General features: G+C 68.1%; 1 protein-coding gene across 2 annotated transcripts; it reads right to left on the reverse strand.

The window, feature by feature from the left end:
• Positions 1 to 1,544: 1,544 nt before the first annotated feature.
• On the reverse strand, positions 1,545 to 8,640 carry MISP (mitotic spindle positioning). Of its 2 annotated transcripts, XM_075524277.1 has the most exons (6): positions 8,510 to 8,571; positions 6,961 to 7,099; positions 4,043 to 6,211; positions 2,947 to 3,158; positions 2,481 to 2,519; positions 1,545 to 2,205 (listed from the first exon to the last, which is right to left on the reverse strand). In XM_075524277.1, the coding sequence occupies exons 3-6, from the start codon at positions 6,084 to 6,086 to the stop codon at positions 2,119 to 2,121; spliced, it is 2,382 nt and encodes a 793-aa protein (XP_075380392.1). In that variant the 5' UTR covers positions 6,087 to 6,211; positions 6,961 to 7,099; positions 8,510 to 8,571; the 3' UTR covers positions 1,545 to 2,118. The 2 variants fall into 2 exon arrangements, with proteins under 2 accessions (XP_075380392.1, XP_075380391.1); XM_075524276.1 differs by lacking the exon at positions 6,961 to 7,099 and having other exon boundaries at positions 8,510 to 8,640.
• Positions 8,641 to 13,833: the final 5,193 nt, after the last annotated feature.

Genomic DNA, 13,833 nt, shown 5'->3' on the forward strand with positions numbered 1-13,833 from the left:
AACTGTTTCATTTCGTACGAGCGAGGACGCAGTATTAGAAATTCTGAACAACTGTCCCAGGGCATGTCTTAGCAGCTCAAACCGTAAACCTCATTTCCAGTAATTAGGAAATTACATGTGATAGGCTGTTGCTAGGAGGAGCGTCTGCGGCAAAAAAGGCTGTTGGAGGATGGCAGTCGGAGGACGTTGAGTACACTTTTACAGTCAGAAAAGGACAAGGGGAAATCGGTATCCCAGTCTCCGTTTCTATCGCGTGTTAACGAAGTCCAATTAAAACAGACTCAGTGTACCAGCGAGAAGATGCCTCGTTAACCTCCTGCAAAAACCATTCCATGAGAGAACTTAGCATTGAATGTTTATGACTGAAGTCAGGATAAGAACGCTTGTAAAAGCTTATTTTTAATTAACGCATTTGTGTACATATTTGGCGGAAAAGGATTTCCAGGAACACCTTTTTCTGCGAGAAGTGAGACCGGATGCTCTCGGCTGGTCAGCGGGACGCCCTCCAGCCCTCGGGGCCAGCAGAGCTGCCGGCCGGGCCAGCGCGCTCCGGTGCCTGGGCAGCCTGGGCGGCCGGAGAGCCCGCGCCCTGGGGAGCCGGGGACCGTCGTGCTCCTGCTCCAGGCCTCGCTTCTCACCCGTCCCTGCGCTTCCCCGCAGGGCTCAGGGGAAGGAGAAGCTCGGGAGAAGCGCTCGGGGTCCTCGGAGGGTCGCACCCGCGCCTTTCCTCTTTCCATCGCGAGAAAAGACGATAACGAGAGCGGAGACCAAGAGCAACGCAAAGAGCTGTGATCGAGGCCGCGGGGGAGACGACGGGCAGAGGCTCCGGGCCCGCCTGCTGCGGCAGCCGTGCCGCGGCGGCTGCTCGGCGGGGGGCTCGGCGGCGGAGGGCTGCGGCCGTCGCCCGCTCCCACCCCGCCCCGGCGGGCACAGGGCCCTCCCAGCCGGGCGAGCCCCGCGCGGGGCTGCAGCGGGAGCCGAGCGGCAGCGGCCCGTCCGTGCGCTGCGGGGGAGGGAGCGCCCCGAGGCTCCTGCCGCGCCCTTCCTCTTCCTCTTCCTCTTCTTGCGCGGAGGGCGGCGGCCCCGCTCCCCTCTCCGTTCCGAGCGCACAGCGCGGGCGGCGGCGGGAGCTGCTGCCCCGGGCTGCGCCCCCGGCCCGGCTGCGGCGGCCGGCCCTGCCCCGCTCCGGAGCCCGGCCCTCGCCTTCCGGCGCTCAGCCGGCCCTTGCCCTGCCCTGCCCTGCCCTGCCCGGCGGCCTCGGCCGCGGGCTGCCCGGCCCCACGCTCGCCCGTGGGCGCTCGCCGGGAGCCATCTAGCGACAGCGGGGCCGGCAGCGGGGCCCCGGCCCTTCCCCTGCCCGGCAGCCGCAGGGAGCCCCGGGGCCGCGGCCCCCCCCGGGCTGCGCCCCGCAGAAGGCCCCGGCCCCGGCCCCGGCCCCGGCCCCGGCCCGCCGGGGGCAGGGCTCCTGTGCCACGGCTGCTGCGAAACCAAGGCAGCAGGCGGACAAAGGGCCGGGAAGAAGGAGGGAGAGCAATGACTCTTTAATAAATTACTAAAATAAACAGCACTTGTATATTTATGTACAGGTGTGCCGCATTGCTGCGGCTCAGCAGATGACACGAGTGAAGCAGAAACATTGATTCCCCAGTTTGGTGCTGCTACTGATCCAAAGGGCTGCATCGGCCTAGGTGCCCTCCTTGGTGATGCCGGATATTGTGGTACTTAAAACACCTAAAACCTCTTAGAAATAAAATAGCTTTTTTGTAAGCCAGAGACACAGCTTCCAATGAGAGAGAAGTTAAATTACCGTATGATTTCATCTAGCTGTCTCCTTGCAGGAGTGATTAAAAGAAAGTCATCCAATTTTTCCCTTCTTAAGAAAAAAAGTATTACCTCCCCTCAAAGGGAAGGGGGAACGAATGAACACATCTAATGCATCAGAAGGATCATCTGTTACATTAAAAACGGGTGCGATTTGCGGTGTACAAGTCTCTGATTCTCGTGATAACCAGGAGCTGAACTGATCAGGTATTTCGATTGCGCATCAGTTGATCCCAAAGAGGGTGAGTACGTGGCCAAGTCCGGTGGCCCCGGCCCTCCCCGGCTCCGAGGGCTCCCTCAGTCGTCGTCCCTGACGTACTGCCCTGCCTCCCAGCGCTGGGCCATGGCACTCTTGTGACGAATCACTCTGGTGCTTTCCACAACCTAAAGAAAGCAGAAGGCACAGCATCTTTTTACAAAGATACTTTTATAGACAATCTTTTCTGCGTTACTTGCCCTCCCAGCCAGAAGCCCCCCCTCTTCAGGTTCAATACGCCTGACAGCGGCCACGACACACTCTGCCCAATGCGATGCCCGCCCGAGCGGTGCCCGTGGCCCTGCGGGAGCCGAGACCCCCGTCCACCCCCTCAGCCTCCAGGACGGGCAGCGAGGAGGCAGGGCAGCACAAACAGAGCCCTCCAGCATGTAAAGGACTTTACCTCCGTGTTGATCTTGTCGGTGGGTTCAATGCCTGCGTACTGTGAAAAGGGGAAAAAACGGTTCAGATAACGGCAACCTCGCAGGGAAATATCCAGAGGCAGCCGGATACGGGGCATGGTGGGTCAGGCTGCCGGGCAGGGGAGAGGCGAGGTGCGATAGCGCATGCAGGCATGCCCTCGTGCCCTCCCCGGAGCGGGGGGACAGTTCACGCCAGGACCCCCCCGGAGGAAGCTGCTGCTCCCCTGCAGTCCCACCCAGCGCTGGCACCCTGAGCTGTGGGGTGCTGCCGCGGGGGCTCGGCGTGACCCCTCGCCGGTGCCACCACTGCCGGCTCTACCACCGAGCCGAGCAGCTGCGGCTGGGAGCCGGGCACAGCCACCTTCAGCCCCGGAGCCACCAGCCTTCTCCCGGGCTCCAGCCCCCCAGCCGCGTGCTGCCCGGCGCAGGCAGGGCGGGTGCATTCACCTTTCCGTCCTCCTTCACCCTCCTCCTCCGCTCCTCGAAGGGGCTGGAACGAGCCGAGTCAGGGGTGAGGGTCTCCGTGCTGCCCTGGGAGGGACTGGCCACTCTCAGCGGGGTGAAGGACGACACCAGCCCCAGGACCCCCGCCTGGTGCGAGGCAGGAGTGGAGACGGGAGACTCGGACACCGAGTAGCTGCCGCTGACACCTGAGGCAGCTTCAAGAGAAAGAGCCATCGGGGGGTGAGGGGCACCGGGACCGCTCCTGGGGCTGGGGTACCCACAGGAGGGCAAGGCTCCTGCCCCAGACCAGCCTCCTCGGCAGGTCCAGGGGTTTGGTCACGGCTGGGACCCCGTGTCTGGGTGCCAGCCGGGGATTGTCAGGAGCAAGGGAGGGGAAACACATGAGCTGGGCACTTCTGGGCCCTTCCAGCACTGTTTTCTGTGATAGTATGACACAAAGTCCTCAATATCTGAGCAGCTCTAGAGTCAAAAGCCGTGCCGCTCTTGCAGAGCCCATCCCTCAGCAGCAGCAGGTCCCTACATCTGCTCTCCCCAGCAGGCTGGGCTGGTCCAGCTGGCTCCAGGGACTTGACATCAAGCACTTCTGCTTGCTGACCACAGAGTCCCTGTCCAAGGAGAATTTTTTCTCCTGGGACAACTTGCTACCAACACACAGGAGTCCTTACGGGCATCTCAGCAAATCCTTGCAGGGAGGAACTTGGACCCCTCACCTGCAGCCAGACTCTCCCAGGCCGGGACTTGATGCTTTGTCCCCCTGGGTCCCTGCCACAGCTGCTCTTGCTCTCACAGAGAGCCCAGGTCACCTCTGGCTGCTGCCCGCGAGAGGCATCTCGTGCAGACTGCGGACGCCGTGAGGGTTTGCTGCCGAGTGGCTTCCCGTGCCTGGGAGAGGCACCTGCCTGCACAGGAAGGTCCCTTGGGACGGGCACCTCATGGTGCCCCTCCTGCCCCCTCTGATGGCTCCTGCTGAGGCTCAGAGCCACGGGGAACCGGAGGGCGGGAGCGATGCCCACGGTAGCTCTGCCCCAGGGTCTGACCCCTGCCCTGTCCCATCCCGCCATTCCTCTCCTCCCCTTACCGGAGCTGTGCCGTGAGCGGGAGCCCTCCTGGGGAAAGCCGTCGCTGCCGACCAGGGAGTAGCCGTCTACCAGCTGCCGCCGCCGCCGCTGCTCCTGCAGCTCCTCTTCCCTCTGCAAGTCGCTCCGGATCTCCTCCTCGATCAGCGCCGATGTCTGGGGCTTCCAGGTCCTCAGCTTGTACTGCTCCTCCCGGCCGTCCTCCCTCCTTGGCGGGTTCTGCGTCCCCATGTTGTCCACGAAGGAGAACTTGGGCTTCCAGAAGGAGAAGTACTCTCTGGGCAGGACAGCCGTGCCGGTGGGGCTCGGGGTGGAGCTGGGAAGCCTTCCTCCCCAGGAATCCTCGCTCGCGCATTTGCTGGCGCTGGCGGAAATGCTCTGGGACACGGGGGGCCGATCCTGGCTCTTCTCGCTGGCAGCAAAGCACGGCTGGGGCTCCTGGAAGTGCGTGATGCTCACTGCGTAGCTGGGAAGGCTTCTCCCACCCCTGGTGTCTTCTGCAGAGCAGGGGCCGTGGCTCAAGGGCTGCTCCACCGCAAACTCATTAACCCAGCTCCTCCGCTCGTCTGCCTTCCTCGTGGGGGTGGGCTTCTGCGGGGGGGCTTCCTCCTGCTCAAACACCCTCTTGTGCTCGTCCAGCTCCTGCTGCGTCCCCTTGTCGTACATCCCCAGCAGCCTCCTTTGCTTCTTCAGATCTTCCTCGCGCTTGGTTTCCTGCTCGATTTCCCTCTGGACGTAAAGGGAAGCGAGGCCTTTGTCCTTCCCTTTCCTGCCTGGGCCGGGAGAGGCATGCATGGAGAGGAGAGGCTTGGTCTGGATCTCCACCAGCTCGCTGCTGGAGGTCAGCCGCTGGATCCCTCTCTCCTTCCAGAGGTTCTCCTCCCTCTCCATCGCCATGCGGATCTCCCGCTCAATGGGCGTCTCGTTGCTGATCTTCATCTCCTTGCCCAGGCCACTGCTGCCGGCCCTCAAATCCGCAAGGCCATTGAAGATCTCGTTGGATGCGCTTCCGTTGCTGGCATAGCCTGCATTGGCTTCATTATACATCTCGCCCAAGCCGGGGTCCAGGTCCTCTCTGGAAGATGCTTTAGTCAAGCTGGATGTTTTCCCGGTGGGATAGGGCCTTTCAGTGTCGGCCCTTCTGGGAGCATAAACCTCCTCCTTCACAGGTGTCTTGCAGGACACACTACAAACCTGATAAACAGTCTTGTCCGTCCTGCTCTGGCTGGATGCCTCAGCATTACCGTAACCTCTTGCAGCCTTCATGGCTGTCTCGGGACTGTGCCACTCTTGCCTAGAGACTTTTGTCATCGACTCTGGCTTTGGAGACGTGGCCTGTTGCCCTGGACTGAAAAAAGAGCCCGGGTTGGTCTTCTCCAGCATCAGGAACTGCTGCCGAGCAGTGGAGAAGCTGATCTGCTCCGTGTCGATATTTTCAGGGTCAACAGGCGTCGCTGCCCTCCCCGGGGAAGGCTTGTCGAAGCAAATGGCGAAGCTGGTGGAGAAGCTGCCCGCTTGTCTGTCTTCACCCTGGCTGCCCGTGCCGGCGTTCATGGAGCTCAGCTCATCCGTGGAGCTCCACCTCTCGGCCACGGTGGAGCTCTTCCTCACCACCTGGCCCTGGATGACCGCTCTCCTCTCGTCCTCAAGCTCTCTGGCTTTCTCGGGTGAGATGTTCGACGGAGGGACCCTGTGCTGTTCCTGCTCATCCTCATCGTAAAGCTTCGAGGGTTTCCTCTTGCCTTTGTAAGCCCTGAGGTTGTACAGGCTTTCCGACCTCACCACCTCTATCTTGGACTCCCTGTCCGGGGACGGGGTCCAGAAATCTTTTCCACCATCCAGGAAATACGAGGGTGACTTCGACCTCGTTTTCCAGCCATAGCCGTTTTCCACCCTCTGGCTGCTGTGTTGAGCGGAGCCAAACACGTCGTCGTCGCTGTCGGCCCTCTGCTCTGCCAACGAGCCGGCTTGGTGAGCGTCGTTACAGTCGTGCTTGTGCGAGGCCTGCGGGAGCTGGAAGACCAGGCGCCTGGTGACTCTGTCCATCTCCTGGGAAGAGTCAGCATTCAACCCTCTGCCAGCCTTGCCCTGGACCGGGGACGCTGCTCAGCTTCGAGGTTGCCCTCGGGCTCCCGGCTCGCCTGAGGACGAGGGGCAGGACCTGGCTGGCCCTGCAAGCAGGAGGGGAGAGCGGCCGTTAAGAGCAGCAGAAGGAGCAGAGGTCGGGGGCGTGCAGCTCCCTCTCCCAGCCCGGTACTGCTGTCCTCACCCGGGCCGTGACCGAGAGGTACCTGTGCCCAGGGGACAGTCACCGCTAACACAAGCCAGCCACGTCCCAGCAGTCATTCGCTCCATTTACCCAGAAATGCCAGGTCTTGGACAGAAGCAGCCAGAGCACAAAGCACCGTTCCCAACGGGAACCGCCCCGAAGCCGACGTCCCCCTCCCGCCTCTGTCCCCCAGCCCGGCCGCGTCCCGAGCTGAGCCGCAGCTGCGAGCGAGCAAAGCCAAACCTGCCGCAGGCAGCCGGCGTCGCCCGCACCACCAGGAGGGCAGCGGTGCTGCGAGACCGCGGGGCCGCGGGCGACGCCACGACCGGCTCGGCCGCACCGGCCTCTGCCACCGCCCCGGCCAGCTCTTGCCCGCTCCAGCACGGCCGCCCTCGTGCCTCACCGCGCACACCGGGCGGGGAGGGACCCCCGGCCACGGGCGGCACCGGGAGCATCAGCTCGCGCAGGGAGAGGCGGCGGCGGCGCCGGGTCCACCTCTGCCTGGAATTTCTCCTTGCGCATTTGCGGGAAGGAGGCTCTAAATAGCCGAGCTATTGAAACAGCGGGGATCATAAAAATGGTTTCATGGCTCGTAAAAAGGAGGGGACTTTAACCCCCGTATCACGCAAAGGGGGAGTAAACCGCCCCGACCTCGGTGTTGATCCTCCTGCGCTGGCTGGGCCGGAGCTGGCTGGGACAGCGGGTGCCAGGGGAGGGAGGGCCGGCGCAGGTGGGTCCCCACGAGACAGCAGCTCCCACCGCATCGCAAATGTCATCCCCGGCCCGGCCCCTGTGCCAGCAAGACACACGTACACCCTGGGCGAGCCGGGCGTGTCGCGGGCGCGTGGCACATCCTCTCTCCCTGTTTGCCAAGGCGTAGCCACAACCCTGCCATCGCTGCTCCTGGCTGGGCTCGCGTGAGCCTGAGCGGGTCAGGGGTGCGTCAGTGCCGGGCACCGCTCCCCAGGCGCTCGCAGCCTCCCGTGAGCACACGGGGAAGCCGGGAGCGAGGCTACGGTGATGACAGGGGCGGCCCAGAGCCTGGCTGCTGCGGTACCGGCGAGCATGGCTCGGGGTGAGGCTCCCCTGGACGGAGGCAGGCGGCCACGAGTCCCTGTGTCCGGAGCGGCCCAGCTCGTCCCCAGGACGGATACGCCGTGCCCCGGACGTGCCTCCGTCCCTGCAGCGACACTGGTGACGGAACTCCCTCCGCTCACCTCCCGGCCTGTCCGGGCTGCGCCCTTCCTCCCGCGGGCACACGGGGCTGGCCCTGCAGCTGAGGAGCCCTTTCAGCCTTTCCTGGGGTGGCAGCACCCGGGTCTCGCCAGGGGCACCCGGGGCGTCCCGGCTCCCAGCCCCGCGCCCGGCCCGGGCGGCTCAGCCTTGCTGCCTGCAGCAGGAACGGGGCTGGGGCCAGCGGGGAATGCCGTTCCCGGTGCTCTGTGCCCGGCTGAATTCCCGTAACCTCTTCAAGTTCCTACCTGTAATTCACTATTGCTCCTTCATAGCCCCCGATGACCTGGATAGTGAAGACTATCTTACTGTGTTTGGAGGGGTCAGAGGTTCCTGCTGGGAGGGGACTCCTCACCGGGAAGCACTGGCGGCTGGTGCAGGAGGGGAGCGGGGCCGAGGAACCAGCAGGGCTGTTATCGGGGCTCCCAGCCGGCACCACGCCGAGCGGCACAGCCCCTCCCAAAGCAGCATCCAAAACCGTCCCGCTCTCTCGGCTTGGCCCCAGCTGCCCGGCGCTGCGGGGCCATGGGGGTCCCAGGCTCGTCCCCCCTGTGCCGGCTGCCCCCGGCCCAGCCAAGCGCCACGGGGAGAGGCTGGGCGAGCGGGCGGCATCGCGGCGCCCGCCAGCCTGGCCTGGGCCCCCCGCCAGAAAGAGAGATCTAGGGAGCTTTCCGGGGTCCCCCCGCCCCGGGGGTCCCGCAGCGTGGACTTGCAGCGTGCCCACCTCCCTGTGCCAACGGCCGCGTGCGCTCCCAGACCTGCCGACGTGAGAGACGTGCACGAGCGTGCCGTTGTGCCGCCGGCAGCCCCTCTGCCTGCCCACCCCAGATAGAGCCGGCATGCGCGCGCACCCCCTCGCTGCGGCCGGGCCCTGCGCAGGGACCGGTCCCTCTGCGGCCGGGGGGGAACGGCCGCTCCGAGCACCCCGGCACTGCCCTCGCCCCCACCCCGAACGTGCTGCACTTACTGTCCGGGGGAGCTGTCGGGGTGGGGGTCCCCATGCCCCAGGGAGGCCGCGCGGGGCACCCAGCTGAGCCGTGTCCTGGGGAGTGGCTGGGGTGGGCGGTGGTGGGGCACGGGGGCCGGCAGGGCCGGCGGAGCTGCGGGGTCCTGATAAGCTCAGCCCAAGCCCGTGGGGAATTCCAAGAACTGCGCCGGGCTCAGCGCTGGCCGCAGTTCAATGGCCCGTTCCCGACACCCCCACGCCACCGTCACCCCGCTGCAGCTGGCTCCCACGCCCGCGGGGCTGACCTTGGCCCCCAGCCTGCGGCACGCGCCAACACGCTGACGTGCCGATGCACCAACGCGCTAATACACCAACGCGCCGTGCACCGGTGCGCCAAAGCACCAACGTGCCAGTGCATCGATGCGCCAATGCAGCGGTGCAGCAGCGCACCGACACGCCGTGCTGCGGGCACGCTCTGCCTCTCCGTGGACACGACCGCAGCACTGAGGAGGTCTGAAGCTCCGAAGAGAGCCGGGGCGTCCGGCTCTTCTCCGACCCCGCGCCCCGAGGCAGCCTGTCCCCCCCGCTCGGTTCTCCCCACGGAGGAGCACAAACGTGGGCTCAGCCATCCCTGGCAAGAGCTCGAGCTGCTCCCGGGGACGGGCAGCGCCGGGCAGGGGGGCAGCCCGGGGGTGCACAGCCGGTCTGCCCCAGCGCCCTTCAGCCCTCTGAGACCACCCGGGCAGCCCAGGGCAGGGCAGGGTCCCAGCCCCTCGGCGCGGGGACGCAGCGGTGCCTGCTGGGGAGCGTGCGGAGGAGCCTGGGTGAACGCACCGGGAGCAGCCACGCTGGGAGCCTGCGCTCTCCTGTTTACCGCGCGGGGCCGGCCGCCCGATAACCCCGTGTTTGCGCAGGCAGGGCTGGGGCAGGTGTCCTCGCTGCCATGGCAGCCCTGGCTCCGCTGGCCCCGCCACCCCGGCGGCCGTGGGCGCCCGCCCTGCGCTGCCCTCCCCGTCCCCCTGCTCCCCGCCAGCCCCTCGCAGCCGGGCAGCTCCCCCCTTCCCTGGGGCCGAAAGCAGCCCCCTCCCAGTGGGGACAAGCCCCTGCACCCGGTCGGGAAACCTCGGGCGCCCTGTACCCACCAGGCCAAGGGCAGGACCGCGGCACGGCGGCCGCGATGCTCTCGGTGCCTGTGGCCGTGGCTGCTGGACCCCAGCAGAGCGGGCGGCATCGCCGGCACCCGGCACCTGGAGCCAGCGCAGGGCGTCAGAGCCGAGCGGGCAACGCCGTGCCAGGATGCTCAGCCCTTCGCTGCGCCTGCGTCTGGGGCAGGAGGCCCCTGTCCTCCTCCTCTCTGCCCTGCCACGACAGCTCTGCGCCCCACGGGAGCCCGCTCCTGCTGGGGAGCCCCTCCCGGCTCCGCTGCTGCCCGCGACGGCCCAAGCAGGGCGACGGGGTCAGACCCCGCTCCCCCCAGCTGCCTCTGCCCAGCTGCGGGGTGCCCAGGAGGTCCCACTTACCCCCGCCCGGTCCCCTGGTACCCCGGCCCCGCTCTCCGGGCTGCCCGCTCTGGCACGGGCTGGCCCGCGACGGCGGCTTCGGTGTGGCTGCCAGGCGGCTCTGCGTTTCCGGGTGGGAGAGCAGAGCCTGTTTTACCGCAGGGTTGAGACAAAGTCCACAGGCGATGGCCAGGGAGCCAGGGAGCTCACCACGCCCGCGGCAGGGTGTGCGTATGTGGCTCGCTGGGCTGGCACCGGGCAGAGTCAGGGCCCCACCACCCCGGAACGAGCCCTGGCATCCCAGCCCCGGGCAGAAGCGGGACCCACACCAGCCCGGGGGTGGGCAGAGACCCACGGCCACGCGGTGACGGGACCTGGGGGGCCCTGACCCCAGCGCCGCCCCTTGGGACAAGCGGGAAACCGGGCTGCCACGTCTCCTTCACCCGGGCACGCCGGCCAGCATCACACCTGCATCCCTTTCCTCCCAGCATCCCAGTTCCCGCTCGCCTCTTCCTACCCGCTCCTCTGGCACGGCCACGTGTCCGTCACCCCGGCGCCGGGGCTGGCAACCTGGCGGTGCTGGGACGGCATCCCAGCCGAGCTGCCCTTCCTTCCCTGTGCCCCGGGCTCCGGGGCGGCACAGAAGACCTGCCACGGTGGGGTGCACCCGAACACCTCCCTTGCCTGGCGTCACCGTCGTTCTGGGGACAGACACCTCTGAGGCATCGGCAGGGGCCGGTGACACGCAGGGGCGTGAAAGCGCAGTGCCCCTGCCCAGCTGGCTGCCGCCGTGACCGGGCCCTGCCAGCCACAGGAGGGAGGAACCGAGGGGATTTATTCTGCCGGGAGAGACCTGTCGGTGCTGGATCCCAGCCAGCCCGGCAGCTCCCGGCTCTGCCCCATGCCAGTTGGCTCCGGTGCTGCCGGGGGGGGAACGGGGAGCTCCGTGCCGCAGCGGCGGGCGAGCGTGGGCAGCGCGGGGAGGCAGCGGGGATCCCCCGTGTGCTGCCCGACGTGCCGCTGGGCCGGCATCGGCTTTGCTGGGGCTCGCAGTCGACAGGCGGGTGATGGTGCCGAGGCCCGAGCACCGGGCACAGCCCTGCGGGACGAAGGGGCAGCAGGGCACTGCCAGGGCAGCACAGGGAAGCTGCCGAGCAGAGGAAGGGCTCCGTCACCCCCAGCGACAGCACAAACGCGGCTCTTGCACCCGTGAAACAGCCGGAGGGGTGAGGCTGCGGGAAGCCTCTGGGCAGGGACGAGAGGAGCCACAGCCCAGGCAGTGAAGGGGCAGCAGGGCCCATCCCCATCATCCTCACCCCCGGCATCCCCATCCCCATCATCTTCATCGCCAGCATCCCCAGCATCCCCATCCCCATCATCCTCACCCCCAGCATCCCCAGCATCCCCAGCCCCATCATCCCCATCCCCATCCCGGCCCCTTCCCACCCGTCCGTGCCCAGTGCCCGTGCTGGGGTGCCGAGCGCGGGTGCCAAGCGCCGGGGTGCCGTCCCTGGTCCCCATGCAGAGGGCGGAGGCGCCGGGCTGGTTCTTCACACAGTTTATTTGCTCGGTTTGGGTGTCTTACAAACAACGGGGAGGGCCGGGGAGGGGGAAAACTTCAAACGGCTTCGGCACAAGTGAAAAGCACGGGAGCGCGGGAAGTGCACTTCAGCGGAGCCGGGGGGGGACGGCGGGGGCCGGCCAGGACGGGGCTGGGGCGCGCAGCCGGGCTCCTCCGCCTGCTGCTGCTCAGCCCCTGCCAGCCCCAGCCCTGCGGGGGCCTGATCCCGCTCCCTGCCGCCGTGGGGGCCGGACGGGGCCGGGGGCCGGCGCTGGGTCCGAAGCCAACCGAGGGGCAGGGGGTGCCGAGGCTGGGAGGGGGCCCCGGCTTGGGTTCGGGGGCGGGGGGGATTGCGGGACCCGGGGTGGGGTGGGGCGAGGCGAGTGGCGCTGGCCCCCAGTGAGGGGGTGGCGGGAGGTGACGTGCATCCCCGCTGGCGACCTCGTCCCGCAGACGCCCCGCGGCACCCAGCCCCAGCCCCCCGCTCTGCGGCACTGCAGCCACGGGGCTCCAGCGACGGCCGTCTGCAGGAGGGGCTCCCCCTTCCCCCGGGGGTGCCAGCCCCGGCCCCCTTCCCCGGCTCTGCCTCTCCCAGAGGCTTTCGGTGCCCGGCCGGGGCTCGGGGCCGGGCTCCCCACGGGGGGACCGGCACAGCAGCGCCGTGAGACCCCCCGCGGCCTCCAACAGCCCCTGCCCCCCTCCCCTGTCCCTGCAGACCGGACTCCATTGGGGGAAAACCGCAGCCTGGGGGGCAACTGGGATGTGGTGGGGGGGGGGTCACTGCTCACACGAGGGGGCTGGGGGGGAGGGAAGGCCTTGGGGGGCTGCGCCCATCCCTGGCTGCTCTGCCACCCACGTCCCGGTGGGCCGGGCAGCGTGAGGGCTGCTCTGCGCCTGCTTCGCCGGGGGCTCAGGGGATCCCCGGCGACTCGCCCGGCCACGCTTGGCAGCAGGGACCCGCTCACGCTCGGACCAGGACCCCTGTGCCGTGCCGGCTGGCGGCTGGGCCGCGCTCCGGGGGGGCTGGCTGCGCCCTGCCCAAAGCTCCTGTGCCTCCGGGGCGCGGGGACGGGGCGCTGCCAGCCCGGCTCATGGCCGCAGCTGGCTCAGGGGCAGCTGACGTGGGGCACCAGGCGCCGAGAACAGCCCCGGCCTGGGGCCGGCACGCAGGGCTCCGAGCCCCGGCGTGTTTGGGACGGTGCTGGCAGGAGATGGGACCCCTGGCAGCGGCCCCCGTGCCAGGGCAGGGCAGAGCCGTGCCCCCGGCCCGCTGGACCCGCGGGGCGGTGGGGGGGGCTCAGCGGGAGCCGCGTGCCCCGCGCCTGCGAGATGCGTCGGCTGCTGCGGCAGAAGCGCCCAGGGTTTGGGCAGGGCTCAGCACCCATGGGTGCTGCCATGGGGTCCCCCGCCCTCCCCGCCTGCCCCAGCGGGTCTCAGCGGGGAGGAAACGCTGGTGCTGGTGGTGAAATCCCCGCTGAAGGGCTGGGGGGAGCGGGGAAGGCTCGCAGTCCCGGCACGGACACGGCGTCCCAGGGCTGCCCTCCGTGGGACACCGGACCCCTGGCAGCTCCCAGTGCCTGGGGTGAACTGGGCTGCCCCGCTCGCCTCGGGGAGCCGATGCTGCAGCCCGGGGCCCCAAAACGCGGCCCTGCAAAGCTGCCGGGCAGCAGAAGCAGGAGGGGGACACGGCGCTGGGCCACGCTCCCGCTGCTGCGAGGAGGCACGGGAGCTCCTGCCCCATCCCCGTCCCCGTGGGGCTGGGCCCCCCCAGCTCCCCTTCCCTCGCTGCCACTGCCGCCCACGTCGCGAGGACGCGGGCACCCGGCCACGGCACCGCTTGGCCCCCTCGGCTGGTAGAGCCCGGCGACGCCGACATGGCAGCCGAGGCGGAGGAACGGCCCCCCGGGAGCCTGCAGAAGCCTGTGGCATCGGCACCTGGACGGTGGCAGCCGTAACCGCGAGCGCCAGGGTGAGGAGCTCCTGCCCGGGGAGCCGAGTCCAGGGGAGCAGAGCAGGGCTCCCGCCCGCAGCCCGGGGACGGGCTGGGGCCGACCCCACGCGTGGCACGTGGCTCCCTGCGAGCTCCTGGCACGATGGACGCTGCCCTCGACGCCCTTCCCTTGCCTGGACAAGCTCCATCCCGGAGGGGCTCACAGCTCGGGGGGCTTGGGGGCAGGGGGACGGGGACGTGGGATGCAGCGGGGACATCCGCAGGCAGCCGGAGGGGACGGCCCAGGGCCTCTCCCTGCGGGAGAAGCAGATGATGGAGGCGCGGAGAGAGGGGC

Source organism: Mycteria americana, chromosome 24 (genome assembly GCF_035582795.1).
Source record: "Mycteria americana isolate JAX WOST 10 ecotype Jacksonville Zoo and Gardens chromosome 24, USCA_MyAme_1.0, whole genome shotgun sequence".
Lineage (NCBI taxonomy): Eukaryota > Metazoa > Chordata > Aves > Ciconiiformes > Ciconiidae > Mycteria > Mycteria americana.